The sequence below is a fragment of the Drosophila mauritiana genome, chromosome 2L (genome assembly GCF_004382145.1).
Source record: "Drosophila mauritiana strain mau12 chromosome 2L, ASM438214v1, whole genome shotgun sequence".
Classification (NCBI taxonomy): domain Eukaryota; kingdom Metazoa; phylum Arthropoda; class Insecta; order Diptera; family Drosophilidae; genus Drosophila; species Drosophila mauritiana.
This window is the reverse complement of record NC_046667.1, coordinates 13,848,454-13,871,178: the sequence shown is the minus strand read 5'-3', so window position 1 is coordinate 13,871,178 and position 22,725 is coordinate 13,848,454. Positions and strand designations below refer to the sequence as shown.

Below are 22,725 nucleotides of genomic sequence, written 5' to 3'. Positions count from 1 at the left end.
AAGATGAGGGTAATCATGATGATAGCCGATGGATGATCGCCGCCAACTTGATCATTTCAGACTTTTGTCTTTCGAGCACGACCCCCAATTAGTTTTATATTCAAATGTTTAAAATTTTTCCTTCTCTCTTTCTGGTAGTCGTCATTCTTGCCATTTTAATTCTCATGCCAAGTGGGATAATTTTGACCCAATTTCGGCAGGCCTTCTCTTTGACTCTTTTTTTTTTGGGTAGCTGCAAAAATAGTGAACAAAACACAGTTTTGTGTTAAAAATAGTTCCACGGCAATCAAGGCCAGTCCCAGAATTTCCCAATCAGTTTTCAAGGCAATTGTGGGGCATATGTCTCCGTTTCCATATGAAATCGAAAGCAATTTCACTTTGACGCCTAATTGTCAAAAAACTGACAAACGACTGTCAGTCAATCAAATGTCAATTGTTTCTGCCTGTGGTTTGCCTTTTCCCTTACTTGTTTGCTTCGGCTTTCTGCCTTCTTCGATAAGTAGTAACATTAGGATTGAGGGACCAAACGGGGAAAAGGGTAAAATCTGTAATTGATCTAGTTTACAGGCTGGTAAGTCGAGCTGGTTAACTAATCGGCCACAAAAGCAAGTGGCACAGGTAATATCATTAACCGAATGGTAGAAGGATTGCACATCACTGTCTTATATGTATGTGTGGAATATAAGTATAATATTTAATTAATAAAAATTAAACTTATCGATTTTATAGCTCTCACGATCTATTCTTGCCTTTATATAACAATTCTCGCACAAGCGGTCTGGGTCATAAAGAAACTAAAATATGGTTAATTGTGTTGATCGTGCCTTCGCTCTGTCACTCGTATATGTTGCTTTTAGTAATTGCTTCAATTATTTTCATATTATTAAATGTTAAAATGCTTTTTGTTCGCTCTTTCGCTTCTCTCACAAATTGTGGACGAGTTGTGCTACGCCGTCTATGCTTTTTCCATCTCGGCTCGACTCGACTGGATCTCATCATAATCATCGCGCTGGCAGCAGCCACATCAATTCATTATGCCGTCTTGGAATCAGGCCTGAAATGGAATGGAAAGGGGGCTTGGGCCATGAAAAACTCTCGTCTCGCTTTGGTAAAGTGTGCTCATGTTCATTAACGCCAAAGTTGAGGCAATTGTCGCGAGTCGTCAACGTCGCTCGGCGTTTTCCTGGCCCCTGTCTGCTGTAATCTGAGCACCACCGCCCCGCACCACACCGCGCACCACCATGAACCACCCATCGGACCCACCAGCAATTGCTCGAGTATTCCATGGCTCATTGTAAAGCGCCAACGCCCCCTTCCTCCGCCACAAAAACTACACACACACGCACATAGAAAAGCTCGTAGTTTGTAGTTGCTGGGCTTTGGTTTTGGTTGCTTTGGTTTTGTCAGCTGTCAGCAGATTTTTTCTCCGCTTTCTGTATGGAAAGTGTGACATTTTGATTAGTTGATATATTTTTTTTCGCCTTTTTTTTATTTTGCTCCGCCCTGAGGCTTTGTGATTGAACTTGAGGCGGTCTGGTGGGTTAATGAACATCAAGGTTGGGCAGACCATTAACGAGAATTGAATTAGTGGCGAAGATTCTTTTTTGGGTGCTATTAAAATTTGCCCAGCACATGGCACATCATATTGTGACAGAAATAATTATTGTCTTGTTTTGTAAAAGCGGGCAATAATAAGTGGACTCAGAACTGAAACTGCTTGAGTGATTATGTTGTAATATATTCAACAAGGTTCACTTGTTATAGTTTAACAAAAATCAACAGATTAGCAGTAGACAAATACATGTATTTTTTCGGATTACCAAGCCCACAAAGTGGAGAAAACCTTCTCCATACTCCGCACCGTCTGCCAATCAAACAAAGTCGAAAGGTTACTGGGGATCTCGATCTCCGCACCGATTTCCCCTTGCAACGACTCACTCTCATCATTTTTAACTCTATTTCGAAAACAAATAATCCCCCGTGGCTAATTTCGATTCAGATTGTAACAGTTTTCACTTCGCTTCCTGCATTTTCATCTCGATGTCGACAGACCCATTAACCAAAATCTGCAATGCGCTTGCAGCTGTTACACACAGATACTTGGATGTTTATTACTCAATCTGGAATTACATTCGAAGACTTCCGCGACGAGCTACGAAAAATCAACATCAACATCAGATGCATCTATATTTGTGCGCTTATTCCTTTTGTATTTTCCATTCCCCATTTGCATTTGTGGGCAACGAGTGGAAATGCAGTCGACTGTCAAATGAGCAAGTGGAAAGAAAATGGAGGAAAACACACGGCTAATTGTCATTTTCCGACAACAAAAGCGACAACTCCGATCCACTTTGTTCCACCCAAAGCGGGCAGTTGCCACTTAAAGCGATTTTCACGATTGTTGGTGCCGCACAGTTGGGCTCAATAAAACATAATGCACAGAAACACGGGCAATAAAATCCGCTAACCCGCTGCACTTGGCCAGTCCCAATAGCCAAAAAGCCCCCCATTTCACGCTATTGTCTTTGTGTATTCGATAGCCAGTGAAAAGTGTTTCTAGAACGGAAGTTATTAAAATTTTTATTGTTTTTTGCCTTTATCTTCTCCTACCAACCAACCGATGCCTTTTCCCATTTGTCCCCCTAGATTGGAGGTTACGGCTGGGGAGCTTTTCCGATTTAAACAGTGCATTGACCACCATTACACATACGCCACGTTGGCCCGTTGGCAGTTGGGGTTGCCGATTGTTCGCATTTGGCGTTGTGTTGGGGTATTAGGGTTTATATGTCAGGCGCACACCTTGTGGCATCTGTTGCTGCACTCTTTTTTCGTCGCTCTGGTTTTTCTATGGTTTGAAATGGTGACCAGGAATTTACTGGTGGGCAGTAATGGAAATAGTTGGAAAATGGAATAGGTTTTTGAATTGTTAAAAAGCTATTAGGTGGATGTGTAAATACTTGGTTTAAAATAGTAATTTTTATAGTTATAATAAACAACAAATTTCATTTTTTTATAAGTTATTAGAATCTTATGATATAATAACTAGATCAACGAAGTCCAACAAGCATCGACCTATGCCAACTGTAGCACTGACCACCGAGTGGTTCCCCTCTGGTGACGCAGCACACCAACTGACCAACCAAATGGAATCGCCGCCACTTCCGCTGCCCAAGCGAAGTCCCTCCAGTTGAAATCTATATGGATTTGTTGACGTTTTTCGCCCGGGGTCATTACTTAGGGTTGGGGTTAGTGGGTCAATGGTTTATGGGGTCACATTTAGGGGGCCTGGGCACGGATAGTTGGCTGGTTAATGCCCGGTTGAAAAAGCATTCCGGCGCCCTAACCAAATTAGGTGGCATGCAATTTGTGGCCTGCTTTCGGCGTACGGAAATAGGCGTAATAATGAAAACTAAATGAAATTCACTTATGTTTCATGTCTGCGCGAAATGAAATGAACAAAAATGTTTATAGCATGTCGCCTGGCTGGGTTCCCTTTTATTTTCATTTTTATTTTTTTTTTGCATTTATTTATTTTCTATTTTCGTGGGCTGCCTCGCTTTTCTGGGCCACGCGAGGTAATAGTTAACCGAAATTTTGCCGGTTGACAAATGATGCTTTATGTATTTCTCGTTTCTTGGTGTGCCACATAATTAAATGGAGTAACGCCCATCTGGGTCACGTGTGCCAAATATCCAAGCGAATCGAAGTAGCAGCTCTATGTAAACCATTGCTAATTACTTGAAAAATTTGAGCCTAACATGCATGTCTGGCGTTGAACTATAAAAAATGAATGGAAAATTGTTGCGCATTATGATGGGCATGCGAATGGCAAACATGCATGACCTTTTTGAGTGCATTGGAACAGACTACTGACAATAATATTAAATTGGCTTTTACGAGTGCTATGGGCTCTTAAAGTTTAATACCCACAATCGATCAATTGGTACTTTTAAATACATAACAAATTGTGTAAATACAAATCCATTAACAATCAAGTGATCAAAGTTTTGGATTGTTTAGAAGGTGCTTTAAAATTCCCGTCATTGTTTTTTTCCATCCGCTTTTAGAATCTCCAGAGATCAAAGCCCCTTAATGTGTTTCTTACCCCCAAAACTTCAAAGTGTCAAAAATTGCTTGGCATTTTTGGGCCACAGGCAGACAAATCAATAAAATCTGATTGAACAATAGATTCGAGTCGTTTTCGATTTCATGCATGCGCCGCTTGTAAGACTATAAAATAAAATAAAAGCCCTAGACGTGATGTCTTCAAGCCACATTTAGCGAGCCCAGTACTTCACTCAGTTCGCAATCAAAAAATATTCGTAAGAAATATCTTTTAATGTTATATCTGCTGTTTTGTATGCACACGGACACGGAATTTTCGGCAGGCGGCACTTGAGGCGTCATGAAATCAAAAGAAACATTTCAATAAATCAAATCCGACAATGGGGCAAGTTGGCCAACACAATTTCGGACAGCTTATTGACACGTTGAGGCCATCGAGATTCCAAAGCCGAGAGTTGCTAGAATTCCAGCTGGCATTTCGCCGGCGAAGACCAAACTCGGTGGCATCCTCTTGTTGACACTGCCCCAAAATCGATGCTTACAAATGGCAGCACTCCTTTAACAATGTCTGACATTTTGCAGCTGCCATCGAAGGTTTTTCCGATGCGAAAATATAAAATGAAAACGGGAAAAAAGAACTTACTTTACATGAAGATCTGTCGAGTTTGCATATAAATCTTCGCTTCGGGTTTGCCCAAAATGATTGCAAGTGTCAAAAGTCAACAGGCAAATGTCACGTTTTGTTGTTTTGTTTGTATTTATTTTTCCCCTCGTCATTATTTTTGTTTTGTTTTTTTTTTTTTTCGCTGACGAACCGAGGAGCACAAACAAATTCACCGCCTCAGTGAGCAATTGACATTTATTAAACGATCACAAAAAGAAATTCACATAAAAATCACAGCAGACTGGAAGTTTTGTTTGCCAATAACTAAATGCACTTGGTGAGTGCATTCACAATTTTGGGCACTCTTTCGGTTTTTTTTCAGATTGAGATGTTTTTCCCGCACTTGTCAAAATAAGTTGCGGTAGTAAATTGACAAATTATGCACATACATTTCTTGACATTTTTATTGCCACAAAAGTTGCCACGCCATCTTCTCTCACCACTTTTTTTCGAGATTGTTAATTTCGGAGACAGGCAACGAACGAAATGTTAACTTAGTGCAACTCAATTACTTTGAGTGGCCAATTTTCCTTTTGTTTTTGTACTTTTATCGTCTGCCGACACTTGGCGTAGAAATTTCAAATTAATGGCTTAATATTTTGTTTTTAATGCTTTGGGTCAGCGGAGCGATAGCATCATCATCAGACTCTGAGTTGATTATGCAATGGGGAGAAATAAAATGGGTGCTTACCAAATTAAAGCGGGTTTCTTTTTCCACCATCAAGGAGTCGACTTTCGTTGGATTGAAATGACCTGGGCAATGGAAATAAATCAATGCGGTATCACTTTGAATTAAACATTTCGATTTGAAATGCGATCTGATATCGATCTGTCGTTTGGAGGTTGCGCTATTTTGAAATTTGATTTGACTTGTTCAATGCAAAACCTCAATGCCAAATCAACCCAAACACACAGGCTAGCCAAAGACATCTTCGTAAACTCGAGTCGAAAATTCAGCATTGAGTCTGACATTTGAGGCTCAGTGTCATTAATAGAAATTGCAGACTTTGGGTGGGTGTCAAAGCAATGACAAACGATCCCCCGTGATCTTGACGTTTCTCAATTGGAATCAATGCAAAAGCCAAGCAAAAACGGCGTCATAAAATGTCGATAAATGGTTCGTTTGCTGGGGCGTGTAATTGTTGGACTCACTTACAATTGACGGCAGTCGGCAGCCGCCCGACCATTTTCAATTGATTTGTCATTTAAATCTGGCAGAACAAAGCGCACTATTGACCGTCAGCAACGACACCTTTTCAACGGTCTCTAAATTTAGCCATAATTGTTCAACCTTGCCAAGAGCTTAGTGTCTTGAAGGCGGGTTCAAAAAACTTTCGCTTATCAAACTTCGAGCAGGCACAATGTTAAACTGGTCCTGACTTTTGATCTTCAAGTCTCACTTGGTTTTCTGCGCAAAATGGTTTAACTCATTCGGAAAATGCAGAGCCAAAAAGTGCATTTAATGACGGACAGCCTGAGTTACTGAGTAAGCATAGTAACTTCAACCAACTTCGGCACAACCAAGTGGGCAAAAGAAACAAGTATTGCTAACGATTCAACCAGCAGACAACACCGAAATATATTTTATGAAGTAGAGCCTCGAACTAAGCCCCCACCGACAAACTCCTCCAAACTCACTGTAAATGTCAGTTTGACGAAGAAAACGAATGCTGTAAATTATGATTTTATGACAGAAAACTTTTAAAAGCCAATAAATTTAACCGAGCATGCCAAACCGCTGAGGATATAGGGACGGAGAAAATGGTTAGGAAAATAGGAACTACTCAAGTGGTTACCACCTATTTTGTGACCCAAGTCAAGCTGCAGTAAGAGAAATTCTCTAGTCATTAGAGGTTGTAAAAATGTTTTCGAAATAATGATTTTCTTTATGTTAATGACGTTTTAGCCGTAACTAGAACTTTATTAATGGAAAACACCGCAGTGAAATTTGAAATCCACAGACAAATTTTAATACTTCATTACAGTGCATTTTCGGTAAACTGCCTTCATTATGCCTCCATTCATAAGGTAACTTACCAACAAAACCGAAGTTCCCGCTGCACTTAGCCCGCTATAAAGGGGTGGCTTTCGTCCTTTCCAAAAAGGGTTATGATTATTATGCATATTGAGTGTGAGTTCTAGTTTGGGATACCCAAAACCCCTACAACAAACGTTCAAACTGTCAAATGCACAACGAGCCACAAACACAGACAAAAGGGAAAAAGGCCAATAATTGGCCATGACTTTGGTTTCCGAGTTTTTATGCCTGTCAGCTGGCAAACCGGCCGTTGCAATTGGGGGAATGGAGAGCTGATGAAGTGGTTAGGGTTTCTTGGAGGGCATACGACTTTGTGCGACTGCTTCTTTACGACCCTTGTGGAGAAAATATGAATAAAGTTTTTGGGCCCTTTGATGAGACCGCTTGTCGTCGCCCGCCTTGACAATGAAAACTGCTAACTGGTACCTGACGAACTGGCATTTTGAGTTAGTTATATGCCATGCCCATGGGCCATGTCACTGATATTTCGGGGGCGTTGCTGTTTACCATTTATCGTTTTATTTATGGTGTGCACTTGGAATGCGCATACCCGTCTGATTCTATATCATTTATTATTATTATTATTATATTTGGTTTTGTTCGCGTTAGTTACCGGAAAAAGGGTTAAAAGTCAAGGGCTTAAAGAGTTCCAACGACCAATTCTTATAGACTTTTACCTCTTTACCTCTTTGCAGTTGGCACCCAACAAGCAAAACAAATGCAAATGTGCGCCCCAAAGACATATTACCCCGAAAGTGATCAATAATTGTTTGCCGGAAGAGGAGATACAACTCAACCAGTTAAGCACCGGACTCAGGGTGACTACTCTTCGTGGACACGATTCTCTTTTGGCTAAAACGACAACTCAGCGAAGTCGACACAATGTTGGATCGATGCGAAATGCCGGTAAGTAGATGGGATCGATTACGTGCGGGCTGTAAACAAATCGTTAATAAGCTGGGATTCCTGAAACTGGATTTGAAACCTGAAACTAGGTTGGGAACGTACTGTCAAGAATATATTTGATATATTTGTACAAGTAAAATATTCTTTCTTACAACAATGAAATGGGAAAAGATACGCAAACGCGTTTTTAATAAGAGTTTTAGCCAGAAAGTATGCTTATTTTTGCGCAACGGATTCACGGGCTATAAGCTTCTTCAGTCCGACCTCGTTCGGTGCCCGGGAGTATGCAATGCTATACAATAGCATTCCTCATCCGAACTTTACTAATCTCTGAAATGCTTATTCCCCCATGCAGATCCAGCTGGACAACGAGAAGTTGCGGCGAGATGTTCGACTGACGGGCTCTCGACTGGATTTGCCACAACTCTGTAATGGATCCCGTCGGTTGGACGGCCACAACAACCATGTGGCTGCCAATGAGACCACGGTTACGACGACATCCCTGAATGGAAATGGGAACGGCAATGGCAACAGCAACAGCAACAACAACAACAACAACAACATCGGATCGCCCGTCTCCTCATCGACAACAAACAGCAGTAATGGCGGCAACGAGCGCGGCTCCTCCACAAAGTCCAATAGCAGCAGTGGAAGTGGCAGCTCGGGAAACTCGGCCAGCAGCACGGGAAGTGGCGAGCTCAAGTGCAATACGCCCATGACGCCATCTGGTAAGCAGGAGCTTCACCATTAACCCTTTAATGCCGGCTGGTGTACTTTTAGTTCTAAACCATAGAAACAAAACCCTTGCCATTTATAGAGTGTTATAAACAGTATTTTATTATTTTTTTAGCTTTTACACATTAATAGATCTTTGTTTGTTAGTCTGGAGAGTGTTAATCCTGAGTGGGTTAAAAACACCCTTCATAGGCTCGACATAGAGAGGCTGTCTATTTGGGGCCAGAGCTCAGTGATGCTTTGTGCGTTTGCTGGCTTGCATCGCTGCAGCCCAATGCCAATTAGTTGAGCACACCCTTCGGGCTTTTGGTGGCCACACTCCATCATTCCACAGCTCTCTCTAATTAATTTTATATAAATTTCAGAAAAAAAGCAAGTGAAATGGCATTGAGGTCAGGGTCAATGGAGTTTTAGAGTGTGGCAGTTGCCACATGGGAAAATTTTCAATTACCTGTTCAGTTGGTTACAACAAAATGGGTAAAAGGACGATTGTTTCAGTGGAAAGAAGTAAGCACGAAAAAGCTTTTAGCCATGACGGAAATTAAATTGCTGCTGTAAAATGAGAACTATACATTTTACTTACCATACATTGAGTTGTTTTTAAAAACTTGATTTCTTATGTAACATTTTTTTTTCATTTTTAACAGAGCTGGTGAAGAAGTTCCGCAACTACCTAACCGATCTTGAGTTTGAAGAGCTCAAGGTGTACAAGGAGGTGTGGTATTTTGGCCAGCACGCCAGCAAGAACTACAACAAACCCGCCCCCACAGCCAATACCACAAATCTGGGCTATGACGATGATAATGGCAACTACAAGATCGTAAGTCAAGTGCAGACTTATGCCGGAGTTTGAAAGCAGTTCTAAACTTTCCCTCTTTTTCAGATCGAACACGATCACATAGCCTTTCGTTACGAGATTCTGGAGGTAATTGGCAAGGGCAGTTTTGGCCAGGTCATCAGGGCGCTGGATCACAAGACCAACACACACGTGGCCATCAAGATCATAAGGAACAAGAAGCGCTTTCTCAACCAGGCCGTCGTCGAACTGAATATCCTCGATGAGCTGCGCGAAAAGGACGCGGATGGATCTCACAATGTCATACACATGCTCGACTATACCTATTTCCGCAAGCATTTGTGCATTACTTTTGAGCTTATGAGGTGAGTTGGTTAATGTATCTAAAATATAATTTCTTTACTGCCTCTGACGTCAATACGGTAGCGCTTAGTTTTGGATTTTACCAGTCACGGGTATTCCAGTGAAGTCGACTTTTACTGTCTTCAATTAAATGCGCATATAACTCGCATTTCTATTAACATTCGGCCAATTATTGCTCGCCAACTTTTGTTGCGTGTTTCGCAGCCATAAAATTTGGTTATTATTAATTTCCATGTTCCAAGTGCCTAGCACGCATTGCGATATGAGAAGTTGGTCCCTGTTATTGCCGCTCAAGCACACATATGTGCGTTTTCTGCAGGTTTTTCATTGTCTTCCAGTTAAGTTTTATTGACCCGCATGTGTGTGTATGTGTATCAAACGAATTCGGTTTGCCATTTCATAAGGCCATAAATCCTGCCTATGCCGTAAATGCTCTCTCAAGTGGTATTCATAATTCTGTTTACGACTTTCTCAAATTAAATTACTAATGGGTAACAGTGTATAGCTTCTGTGATATGATAGCCGTGGGCTAACCCCCCGATTTTCCTGGTATATAATATAAATATCTATTTAATTTCCTGCCCCCCGCAATTTACGTGCCACAAAAGCGCAAACTACTGACAGACGCAGACACAATCGAAACAGCAACAGACCGCAAACGCCGCTCGGCCATCAATTTCAATTTAAATGTTGAATGTTGTGTGGCCTACTTGCAGGCGCAGGAAAATGCATTTCCGCACCCCCGGCTTTTCCACACGTACACATGTGGGTGATTTTTGCCCGAAGGAAAACCTGTTGTACTTGTTGGGCTTGCTATTTGTGTGTGCATATAGGCAGGAATCTAATTGATTGGCAGCATTGAAATCCGTTGAGCAGCTCAGGTGTTGACTATTGAAGAGGAGGGCGGCTAGTACCGCGGAAGGCATAAAAACCAACTGCATATGTCAAAGTTTAGACAGCAGGCAACGCAAATATGGTAAAAATAAATCCCAAAGAAGGCACGGAAGCGTCACGCGATGCAACAGTCAAAGTTGAGAAAGCGACCGTCGAAGGTCGGCGGTCTTGTAAGTTGCTTCCTTTTTCCTTTTACCAGTTACCATTTACCCCACTCCCAAATGCCTATTCTTCCCATTGAGCTTGACATTTCCGTCAGCCGACGGACGACTAATTTGTCTTAATTGCAGCCAAAAAAAAAAAGAAAATGGAAAGTAAAAATACAAGCTAACATTTTTTGCTAGTTGACATTTTTGAGAACCGATTTTGGGTCTCTAAATTCAAATGGGCACGTGACACGCCATCAACGAAAAGGATCCCTAATTTGCGGGCCGTAGTCAAAAATCGATGGGTAGACAAAATTAAATCGTTTTTAGCCCACTCGAAGGCAGCTACACAAATTTAATTAATTATTTGCTCTGCGACTAATTAGCCGCAAAATTGTTTTTCGTTGCCGTTTCTTGCTTGGAGTGAGCACTTAGTGTTTTAATGTTTTCTCCAGCTTTGAAGAAGTTTTCCCTGCAGCGGGCAAACTTTTTCGCCAGCGAGTGACCAGAGGAACGGGGAACCGCATTGACAACTCGGCGGCAAGTTTTAAAGTTTGTTTTGAACGAGTAAACAAATTGTATGGCAAGTTTTACGTAATTAAATTTACGTGCACGCAATTTAATTTGCATGCCGTGCTGGGGAAATTTCTTGCGACGAAATGATTTAGTTTCTCTGATAGGATTAGTCGAGCTTAGTTGGAAGAGGAATGCCCGGTTTCCTGCCGTTTAATTAATAGAAATTGGAAAACTAATTAAATCAAGGGAAAAAAAACATTTCTTTTAGAATCCCAACGATATAAACCCCGTGGTGCTGTGTGAATGAGGAAAGCATTTTCAGTGGAAGGCCTTCCCCACAATCTGATTAGCTAATTAGCAAAAGGACACCACTGCGGTCCGCAAATATGAAACCTAATCCGTGTCCCTAAAGTGACACACTTATTTCACCTCGACACAGACAGACATTCAAGGACTTCATTTCGCAAAAAGGACATAGAGAGCGGCATGAGCATCCTGGGCTGGGAGGAACTAAATTGACGCCGAGTGACACATTTCGCACACACACCGCATACGGACCTACATACATACTCGGGTGATTTCCCACATTCGACGACCCTGGCAGGTGGCATTTTCAGCCGGTCGGGTGTTTTGGTCTTGTTCTGGCATTATGAGCCACATAATTTACAGCGACAGCGATAAAATGAGTGCTGCCAAAGTGCCAAAGACAGCCAACACATTCCGAGCCCCCATAACTATGCACCATATTGTCCCAGCGAGAATGACGCTGCTTCTTTTTAGTCAAAAGAACAAGCTCGAGCCTCGTGGCCTCGTGGATGTAGCCAAATTCGCTCTGTGTGTGTGTGTGAGCTTGTGTCTGCGGGTGTGTGTCAAGCACATAAATTTCAGCTAATGTTGCCCGGGAGGAAAGTGTCCTGCCGCGCCTTGCTCCGCCTCCAATGTCACTGCATTCCTCTCTCTCTCTCAACTCGGCGGGTTTTCGCTATGCAATGTGTCATGATTTGATTTCAATTTTAATGGCTCATAACGAGATCAAGTTGGCGATAATCGCCACGGAATTTATTGCTCAAATTAACGAGTGCATACAGTTTAAGGGGATTTGCTCATTATTGATAAAATAAAATAATTGGCAATAAATATTGATCGATAGGGGGATAAAAGAAATGAGATTTTTAATTTCATATTCGCATTAAAAAAAATTAAACGAAAATGTAGTTAAAAAGTTCAGAGGGCACACTTAAAGTCGAATAAATTGAGGTAATTAGTCAACATATGGAGCACATATTTTGTGATTTTGTATTTTCCAATCGATCAGAAAGCAATTGCTTTTTACAAACCTCGTGGCCTTATCCATTTCAAAGCCAATCAATGTCGGACAGATGCAGCATGTGACCGCCTGTCATCAGCCATGTAATTGACTGTTCCAGGACATGCCCGCTGACAACGTGAGAGTGACATAGAAAGGTGACAGGATGTCGTCGGCATTCCGCTGCCTTTTGGTCATGTGGGCCAAACGGATGGGCCGACAGGACGAAATGATTTTTAATTAAAATGCAACATGCGGCGTGCGTGAGCTGTGTGGCGTGGCCATGCAAATGAGCAGGTCCTGCAAGTTTATTCTTTTTAATTAATTTCTGCACTCAGCGCGTGTAAATCGCAATTAGGAACGGGCGGCAAGGACGAGTCGGCGGATTGAGTTACCAGGAGAATAAACACTTGATGGGGGCGGTATTTTCATTTGGACGCGGGGCACAGGAGTGTCGGCTGTTCCACGGATGTTGATGTAGGTTATTATTATGCCGTACCATGGCACAGTAATTACTGCTAATTGACATTTCCCGAGCAGTCAGTTTGTTTGACTGTACCACTGTAGCACGGTAGTTCGCGGTGGAAGATAGAAGCCAGTTGACATGGCCAAGGCCAAGTCATTTATCATCTACTAAAAGGTAAATTCGCCCCTAGTTCCACTCCACTTCCCCGTGCTGTGGCAGGAATTTTTCTCTGCATTTCTGAGATTTACGGTCTGAGATTATTTACGGTTCGACTACGAAGCAAGCCGTCGACTAATTAAAATGCCGCAAAATGCGATGGGCAAAAAAAAGGATATTTTTGTGAGAAAATTTAGCCGGTCCTTGGGCGGATGAAAAGCAAGGTCGCAAATGTCCCAGCCAGGGGCAGCATCATTAATGGATAGGCATCCTTTTGGTTAAGCCTCTTAATTCTGCATATTTATAGTCATTTTGGGAATTAACGAGAAAATAAGGCAATATATAAGCACAGCTGTAGTCAAACTTTATGGCCAGCATCCCATTAGTGCTATGTGAAAGGTGTCGCGTGGAATCGATAGCTGCAAAATTAATTCCGCCTTCCACATTCTTCACACGTTGAAATTCGCTATGCAAATGAAGACAGGACAGCTTTTCCTCACCACACTCACTTGTCAATCAATGGCATACTCTTTTCGATTTCAGCCAGCAGGGAAACCAATTTCAAATTTATGCTAAAAGTTGCCCGACGCCAACGAAAAAGTTCATTTTGCCCTTCACTCACTCAGAAAAGGTGACACCATTCTCGCAATGGAGACAAGTTTATTTTTCCAGAACTCTGGCAATTGACAGCCATGAAATATGCAATAAAGTACTGAGGTCTTAACAACTGGAAATTTATTAAATAAAGTTTAAACAAAGTCTGGGCAATGAAGACCTTCAAATCCGCGTCTCTGTATGCATTGTTTATTGTGGGCGTCATCCGATTTTCCCAGCTTTGTTTATACGAATTCACTTTCACTGGCTTTTTTGGCATTATTGTGTTCCATTTTTGGTGTGCTAAATGCAAGGCATTAGTGGCTCGTTACAATTGCATGTTGCAGTTGCAACGGCGCAGGGGCAAATAATCAATCAAATTACCAGAGGAATTTCGGCACGGAAAAGCGGAACCGAAAATGGCGCCCCAGGCAGCCCCAAAATAGGAAAAAAAAACAATTTTCAAGTTCATGGCAGACTTATGGACTTTTGGCATTGGCTCTCCGTCGCCAATTGTGTGGCATGTCATAATGCAGTTATAATATGCAGACTTCTAAGCATACACATGTATTTCGGCCCGATTCGCCGATTGAAATTATGACATTTTGATGATTTTCTTATTGGTTTGTTATAGACTTGTCTGTTTGCCAAAAAGCTTTGCCTTTCCCACAGTAGCTCATCTATTTCGGGTGGCTGCAAAATCGATATTCCTCTGCTCTTTAAAGCCCTTCACTTTAAGGTCTGCTATTTCGGCATTCTACCCAGACGCCAGTTGCAATATGAAAGTTTTCAAATTAAAAGCCCGTGACCTTTGCGGTCTGGGCTGGGTGCCTCCTTCTCAATCTGTTCCCCTTGGATCCTGGCCTGGGTGTTGCCCAACACTTTTGACATTCATCCATGCCATTATGTGGCTTTAGCTGGGTGGGAAAGCCACAAATTCGTCCTTGACACGCTGTTGGCTCAATCAGCTTAGCGCGCTTTTAAGCACTCTTAGCGCTTTTCCAAGATAGAGTGTTGGCTTCTCCATATGCTGACATAAATTTAAATTGGATTACGGCTTGAACAAGTTGTAGAACATCGAAGCCTCAGAAAGCGATTAAAGTGCTGAAAATCACACGCAGCAAAACTTCAAGAAATTTAAAGACTTGGGAAACCTTTTTTCTTTACATCACCTTCTTGGAATTAAAAGTTGTCAAACCTTACTACCCTAAGGGAAAATAATTTTATGCCATAAGCTTGGAGTAGAAATGTTAAATAATTAATTTTCTAATCATACAACTTTTTCCGACTGTTCAGATATTCATGTGTAAAATTTCTTGGCTTTAACAGCGTTAACCTTTAGTCTTTACAAAATTCCAGAGTCCCTTCATGACAAGTCAGTTACTACTTTTGGCCATTTACCCTTTTATATAGGTCAAACGTGTCAATAAAGCACTCATGAGCAGGCGATAAAGTTATTGATGACCCTGTGTGTATATAGCAGCTTATGGGAAAAAACCGAAATGAATGCGAGTTCAATAAATTGAGATCTATGCGATGATGAACGGAAGGAAATCTCCAGCTCAGATGAAGCAGGGAGGCAAATATCTTACGAGCTGTCGTTACCGCATAAGCCATCAATCATCGGTTCCCTAACACCGCCAACAACAATTGACCAAACTTTTGATCAACTACTATATTACAACCACCGGCTGTAATCTTGGTTTGTTGTCCCTTTTGTGGTTGCATTGACATTGAGGAAATGAGACTTCTTTTGTTATCAGTTAATTAATCGAAAGCAATCGCATAAACTGCAAATGCAAAACATGGCACAGAAATCGCAAAGTAAACAAAAGCAGCTAAGGGGTTGACAAAGTTAGAAGACACTTTTTAAACCCCAGAATGGTTTATTTAAACAGTGGTTATAATAATAAATAACACGATTGTATTAAAGCTTACTTGGGTATTTATAAACCATTTATATACATATATAAATACCCGAACGTATTCTAGGATCAGAGGAAGCCTTTAGTAGGGCTTTATATAACAATATCATTTGTATCAATAAGTTTAAAATGAAAAATGTTTCTTGCCCCACTGTTGTCATAGTTTGGTGGCTCTTTTCGGGTTGATGTGCCACCATTTTGGGATCGTTCTATAGTCGTCTGCCGACTGACTGCTCATGACTGACATTGTCAATATTGTTGTTGCTGACGTAGAACGTTATCGTTGTATGGCCAAATTCGAGCCCGACATGCAATGGGAATTAATTCAGTGCATGTTGCCGGTATTTGGTAGGATTGTGTAGGGAAGAGGGACTTAAAGCGGCCGGCATTTGACTTGACTCCTTGTTTTGTTTCCCGTTCGCCAGAGTGTCTCTTGTTTTGTCAACGATTCCCCTTCCGTTGAGGCGTTTGTCGCTGACTCATGTTCAAAGGGTTGCACTACTAATAGTCCATTTGCCCCTTGTCTTTGCAGCTTGAACCTGTACGAATTGATAAAGAAGAACAACTACAATGGATTCAGCATGAGTCTCATACGACGCTTCTGCAACTCGATTGTGAAGTGCCTGCGTTTGCTCTATAAGGAAAACATTATTCACTGTGATCTCAAGCCGGTAAATACATTGGATTCAATTGTAACGCTCTCACCTAATGCCCTTCTATCGGAAATAGGAAAATATCTTGCTCAAACAGCGTGGTAGCAGCTCCATTAAAGTCATCGACTTTGGCAGCTCATGCTACGTGGATCGCAAAATCTATACGTACATCCAATCGAGGTTCTATCGCTCCCCGGAGGTGATTCTCGGCCTGCAATACGGCACAGCCATCGATATGTGGAGCTTGGGTGAGTGTAAGCTTTTAATTAAAAACATTCTGCCCAGTTGTGTTCCCAAGTGGACTGGAAAACATGTGCAGGATGCAATGAAATTTCAAATGCTTGCCCTGCATTTGGCAGGCAAATTTATGGCCCACACACGTTGGCCCCATAAATAAGGCAGGTAATGGAAGGTTGGAAGGATTAAATATTAAACATTTGTGGGTTTCCTTGCACGTGGACACTTTTTGTAGGGCAAACGGTGTATCGAGACAAATAGAGGAACAACTTACAAACTTTCAAAGAATTATCAAAATCTGACACCACATTTTTAATATTTTAAAAGGGTTTAAAGTTGACCAACTATTTCATTCGGAAAATCTGCTTAGTTTTTCTTCTTAGAACACTTTTTCTGTCAGTTAAAGCTATCCACTTTGCCCGTTCAATTGACCTGGCCCAAAGCGAAAAGCTCAGTCAAGTGTAAGAACACGCACTAGGCCAATTAGTAGCAACAGGCAAAAGCGAAGGCGGAAAAGGACCTCCTCCAAGCGACCGAACAATGAGATATCGACGAAGCCACCGGAGGTGCGGGTCAAGGGGCGCACTCAACAAGTGGCGCCCCACTTGAAGTTTATGTATACAATAATTTTGCCCAGCCCAGTGCGGACTTACCCACTCCTGGCCTCATCGTGCACATCCTTTTAGCGCCCATTTCCGACCACAACCACGTCCGGTCAGCAGCAGGAGCAGCGATGGCAAAATATCGTGAGCTCCGTCGACAACAATGGACTCATTAAATGTGCGCACGGACGTGGGGTCCTGCGGTGGCAGGTTGTTATTTCTGGTCCCTAATAAAAGCCAGCTCGGTTTATTTTTGTCCGGTGTCTTGGGCTTCTTCATATGTGGACCTCCTTATTTGAGTTACTCTGCCCTGAGCATACAGAGCAAGTGCAGGCAATGGAAATGGGTTACGTGTTGAATGATGTGAGCTCTTAACAAACTCAGCTCCCTCACAGCATGGGGCATCTGCAATAGATGCGAGTGGGTTTGATTGCTTTGAGATTCATTGGGTAAATGGGGTCGCAGGGAGAAGGAAAGGGCCAGATGCTAAGAGTACATAGTTTCACATAAGTTGTATTGATTATGCCGAACTGAGAGACCAGCCTTTAAAGCAATCTTATAGAAAACTGACTGTACTCTGGCTTATTGACCTTTCATGCGAATATATAAAGGTTGGGCCTTACAAAGAATTATTTGTGGATCTATTCCATTTAAAAACAAGACTACCGTTGAACTTGCTAAACGTGTTTTGGCATTTTTTCTAAGAATTTATGCATTTTAAGCTAATGGAAGCACTAGCTTTGATCAAAGCGAAGACCATGTGACTTGTGGAATTTGTTTTATAGAAAAAGCTTATTCATCTGGTCTTTTATACCATTCAATTCAATTTAGTGAATGGACATAAATAGCCACATTTCGCAGGAAATGTCAGTCAAGGGCCTTGATTCGGTCATCTTGCAGTGACATCTTGCCTTGCCTGACCATCGTGTCTCAATGTCCATTAGAAAGTGCAGTAGGAAATAAATAATCTGGAACACAAGAAATGGGAGACACGTGTATGCCACAAAGTCAAGGTCAATGCGCCTGTTTGCCTGCCCGAAATGACTGCAGCAATTGCTGACCCCCTATCGAGAATCAAAAATCAATACTAATTATATGTCAACCCTTACTTTTTTCCAATTTTTCATAGGCTGCATTCTGGCCGAGCTGTACACAGGATTCCCGCTCTTCCCCGGCGAAAACGAAGTTGAGCAGTTAGCCTGCATCATGGAGGTGCTCGGTCTGCCGCCCAAGGTGCTCATATCGGTTGCCAGGCGACGTCGGCTGTTCTTTGATTCCCGTGATGCCCCGCGCTGCATAACTAACACCAAGGGACGCAAACGGTCGCCAGGCAGCAAGTCGCTGGCACATATCTTGCACTGCCAGGACCGCTATTTCATCGACTTCCTGCAGCGTTGCTTGGAGTGGGATCCTGCGGAGCGGATGACGCCGGACGAGGCGGCCCACCACGAGTTTCTGCAGCCCTCTTCCTCCAGTCGCCATCGCAGCTGCCGCATGTCGAGCAGTTCGTCCAGTTCCGGACTCAACAGTGTTTCCCAGAAGTCTTCCTGCTACAGCTTTTCGGAGATCTCGCCGGGCACCAACGGTCCCGTGGTGGCCTCGATCACCAGCACCACGGCGGTGCATAATGCCGCGATTGCCACCACAACCAAGTCGAGACAGCAGCCGCCATCTCAGAGCCACGGCCATGCCCAATCGAATGGACACCTGCCCGACATCAAGTTGAGTGCCAGCGACAAGTACAACAGCATGCAGAAGGTGGCGGTGCGCTCGAAGATCACGTCCAGCGTCTCGGATCTGGAGTCCGTGCAGCAGTACTCCCTGCACCGCATCTACGGAGGAGTGGGTAGTGGCAGCACACACCACGTCTCGTCAGCGGCCACCAGGAAGCATCTGCCCGGTACTGGCAGTGGAATTGTGGGTGCCATGTCTTCCAAATACGGCAGCTCAACGTTGGCGCACAACCATCACAATGTGACGCACCACAATGCATCGACGGCCACCATTGCCACGACCACGCACCACCATCACCACCATGGTGGGCAGCAGCAACAGCAGTCGTCGTCAGGAGCATCCACCATGGCCATGTCGCACTCACAGTCCACTGGAGATGTCTCCGACAGGGCCATCTTTGGGAGAGCTTGACTTCGGGCAAGGCCCACCAAGCTGGAGCTGAAGAAGTGCAAGCTGGTGAACATGATGGACTTCTGGAGCTAGAAGTGGCGTCCACAGCACTGCGCTGATGTTAAGGAGCGGGACGAGGAGTAGGCAATGGAATAGGGCTCCTCGCACGTAGATTTAGTTATATTGTTGTATGTAAGCTATATAGGAACTCTAGACGTGTGTGAATTGTATTTGAATGCGAGTGCATGCTGTTGTACAACCACTTGCTCCTGAAAATCCCTTCCCCACTCGAAATAGTTGCATCTAGCTAAAAGGGAGTACCTTTTTGAAGCACTTTGCAGTATTCTCAGTTGCCCTGAACCCTATTTTATTTCGCTACTGCCATAGCTAAAGGTATTCAAAATCGTATTCACACCCACAAACCCTTCCTGAAAAGTATTCTCTTCCCTCCAACTCCCTTCAACCAAGGTGTTGCAAGTCATCCTTTTACACTGTATTCAACATGAACAAACCTTCAAAGATAAAAAACAAAAGGAACAAAACAGAAGCCAGCTCAAAGGAACAAGATAACCTAGATATAGTTTATTAGATATGGCATATACTAAACATAATTGTAGACAACATTTGTAACGATTCACCCAACGCATCCACTCACCCGAACTCAAAGATACATACATATTTTTAGGGTTACGACTCAAACCTGTAACAATTTCATACAGCTTCCATGTCTTTTGCAACAGTATCAAGGCTGTTATTAGTTACATATGCGAAACAGAGATGTATCTATATCTTAACTGTAATTATATGCGTAGTTTAAGATCTTGGAGGTTCGTTGGCCAATATCATACATCACACTACAGGAAATCAACTCTGTAGCCTACCAATGCAAGATAAATTTGAATTCCGCTTGGACACATATACTTGATCCCATTAAACCAATCCATACGGAATACATGTCATAATTTAATGAAAACACATATTTAAAAACTATAAATCTATTAAAACTAGACGGATTGAAAAAAATATGGCCAATATCACAACCGAATAATAAACAATCCAATATACAATAATTGTAGTGCGCCGCCACATCTATGTAAACTGTATTAGTGGCGACAAAGCAAAAGAAAACAAATAAAAATGTTTTATTCAAATTAAAGTTTGTGTATTGAAGAAACAAGACGGCAGACAGTTTGATGTGAACTCGAGCTGGGTAAGATAGCTTACCAAATCCAGACTGTAATTTGAACGAAGTTTGTAACCTGTAATCCTGTAAGTTTAGATAACACTGTACACAAATGCAATTTTTGCTCATAACTTTTGAATATATATATCACATAGGACTACAATGCCTAAGCCTATATATACACAGCTGCGATCCTTTGGAGTTTGTTTCGTATTATTTGTAAAAGTTTTCTCTGCCACTCGTCTTAATTATCTCGGATACTTTCTTTATGTGTTTATTATAAATTTTGACAAAAAGCTAAACAAATCCAATTGCAAAACTTGTTTTACAAAGTGTGTTCGAATTTAACGTTTAGTATTAATTAAAAACAATGATAAACCTTTAATTATAAAAATATACGTACGGATATATCAATTTTAAATTAATGACGCATATTAATTGTATAGATCAAGAAAATCAACATGTAATCAATTACAATTACAAGAATTTCAAAAAATAAATGAAAAAGTATGTACTCAAAATATTGTGCGGTATTTATTTCAAATTTGATCGTTGCATTGTGAAAACATCTGTTGCCTATTTCTAGGCTGCGCGTAGAATTGCGTCAACTACAAGGTAATTGGTAAAATAAGTTTAATTTGACATTTTTAGATCAATCTTCAGCTGATTAAGAATTTGTTTTTAGAACGAATTCTAGACAGTAGTCATTTATTTAACTTTTTTCTTAGGTAGTTTTAAGATCCAATAAAAGTTGGATTTGGTTATTAAAAAACGTTTTGACAAAATTAATTAATCCCATGTCACTATTGAAATTCAAGCGACCAAATATTTATAATCCTATTAAGATAAAATCATGGTGATTTAAAGTTAGTTTTAAACAGCATTAGGATCTTGCATCTTTGCCTTTCCAAACTGTATCTATGCTACTGTTCATCCCGAACGGAAGCGGTTACGGGATAAAAAAGCTATTGACTTTGTATTCAGTCTAATTTTGTTAGCCCGGCTTCTTCGTGTTTCCCAATTTTGGTGTTGGGCATAATAACTCCACGTGACACCATTTCAGATTGCCGCAAGGGCTCCCCAATCATTTAGTTTTTGTTATTAATTCATCAAGTCTTTGGTCGTTCGCATCTATTATGCAATTTCCGACAGCATCTAAAACGCAAAGAAAACCGAAGTTAACAATTTTTTTTGTGTTGATAATATTTGTATATTTTGTAGATTGATAGTGCCTGCGCTTAAATTGGGCCCATACTAATAAATATCATTTTAAATGGTTAAATGGACAGTGTCAATAGTTGCTTAACAAATAGTCGGCGATTATCCTAAATGATTTGAACAAATGTTTGAGCAGCGAATGAGGTCCGACTGTACACTGGGCCTGTCCCAAAACTCTGACAGCTTCAAATGCCCAAGCGTTTTGTTTTCACTTTTGATTCCCAAGTGCTTGCGTGGGGGTTAACAAGTCGAAAGATTTCGGGGAAAGTAGAATTCTAAGTACACGCAGCGGATCAACCGCATCTGTATGACTTAATCCCAATGCCCGACCCGTTCTTGAATGAAAAGTAAAAGTTGCCAGCTCACGAACGTTCACACACCAACCACAATTCCCTGTGAGGGTCTGGGATCGAGTGATAAAAGCCCGGGCGACCATAAGCGTCATTGAGTCAAAGGTTTATTGACGTACGATGGTGGCTTCTTCAGCGCCTGCTGATGATCATGATCGTCGGGTTGCCCACTTGTTGCCAGGTGGAGGCCACTGCAGGTCGGGTTCGGTTTTTCGGTTTCGGGTCCATGGCATCTGGGTATCTGTCGAAGGCCGCTTCTGCCTTGGCTTGACTGCCTTTTTCTTGGCCTTTTTTTTTTGCTCTTCTCCTCATATACATTTCTTTGCTTCTTTCTTTTGATCGTACGTCGCAAGGTGAAAGTCTTTCCCCCCGAGCGTTTTGTTGTTGGGTATTTGTAAAGCATTTAGTCTTTTTTCGGTGTTTCAGTTTTTGTTGTCCGTCCGTCTGGCACTGGCTTTTGTTTTTTGTTAATTTCGAGCAGGCATATTAACTGTTCGTTGGTTACCCATTCATCAAGATCTTTAACTAGATTTTATAAGTGCAAATGGTTAAAATCCGTTTTTCAATGCTTCGGAATAGTTCTTCTTTTGTTAAAAGTAAAACTGATTTATTACTTGTTTATTTGGCGACATACAACTGAACTGCAAAAACCATAGATGTGATTGTCAGAGGTCAGCTTAGTGATTTAGGATGCAAAATGGCCAAGGCTGTAGTAATTAAATCCCAAGGGTGTCTTTAATAAGTCTTTAAACAGTAAAAAAGAAATTATGCAATCTAATGCTTTGAGT

The 22,725-nt window shown here is 41.8% G+C and overlaps 1 protein-coding gene and 1 long non-coding RNA gene across 3 annotated transcripts in view; both read left to right on the top strand.

Moving 5' to 3' along the window:
• LOC117151060 overlaps positions 1–7,547 on the top strand; it is a 36,227-nt gene extending 28,680 nt beyond the window's left edge. The window contains exon 4 of one of the 2 annotated variants that reach the window (XR_004460804.1): positions 7,463–7,547. This is a non-coding gene — a long non-coding RNA (uncharacterized LOC117151060). The remainder of the gene's footprint in view (positions 1–7,462) is intronic. The other variant, XR_004460803.1, reaches the window with a different exon arrangement.
• An 18-nt stretch (positions 7,548–7,565) lies between these two features.
• LOC117151057 (dual specificity tyrosine-phosphorylation-regulated kinase 2) lies at positions 7,566–19,309 on the top strand. Its single transcript, XM_033318280.1, has 7 exons — positions 7,566–7,673; positions 8,029–8,401; positions 9,056–9,228; positions 9,292–9,569; positions 16,103–16,241; positions 16,300–16,471; positions 18,192–19,309. The coding sequence occupies exons 1-7, from the start codon at positions 7,650–7,652 to the stop codon at positions 19,205–19,207; spliced, it is 2,175 nt and encodes a 724-aa protein (XP_033174171.1). The 5' UTR covers positions 7,566–7,649; the 3' UTR covers positions 19,208–19,309.
• The last annotated feature ends 3,416 nt before the right edge of the window (positions 19,310–22,725 follow it).

What these genes read in the sequence shown, in the direction of transcription:
- LOC117151057 (XM_033318280.1), top strand. Translation starts at nt 7,650, where the DNA reads ATGTTGGATCGATGCGAAATGCCG. An exon ending in TGGATCGATGCGAAATGCCG is followed by an intron (nt 7,674 to 8,028) that starts GTAAGTAGATGG and finishes TCCCCCATGCAG; the next exon opens with ATCCAGCTGGACAACGAGAA. An exon ending in CATCGATATGTGGAGCTTGG is followed by an intron (nt 16,472 to 18,191) that starts GTGAGTGTAAGC and finishes AATTTTTCATAG; the next exon opens with GCTGCATTCTGGCCGAGCTG.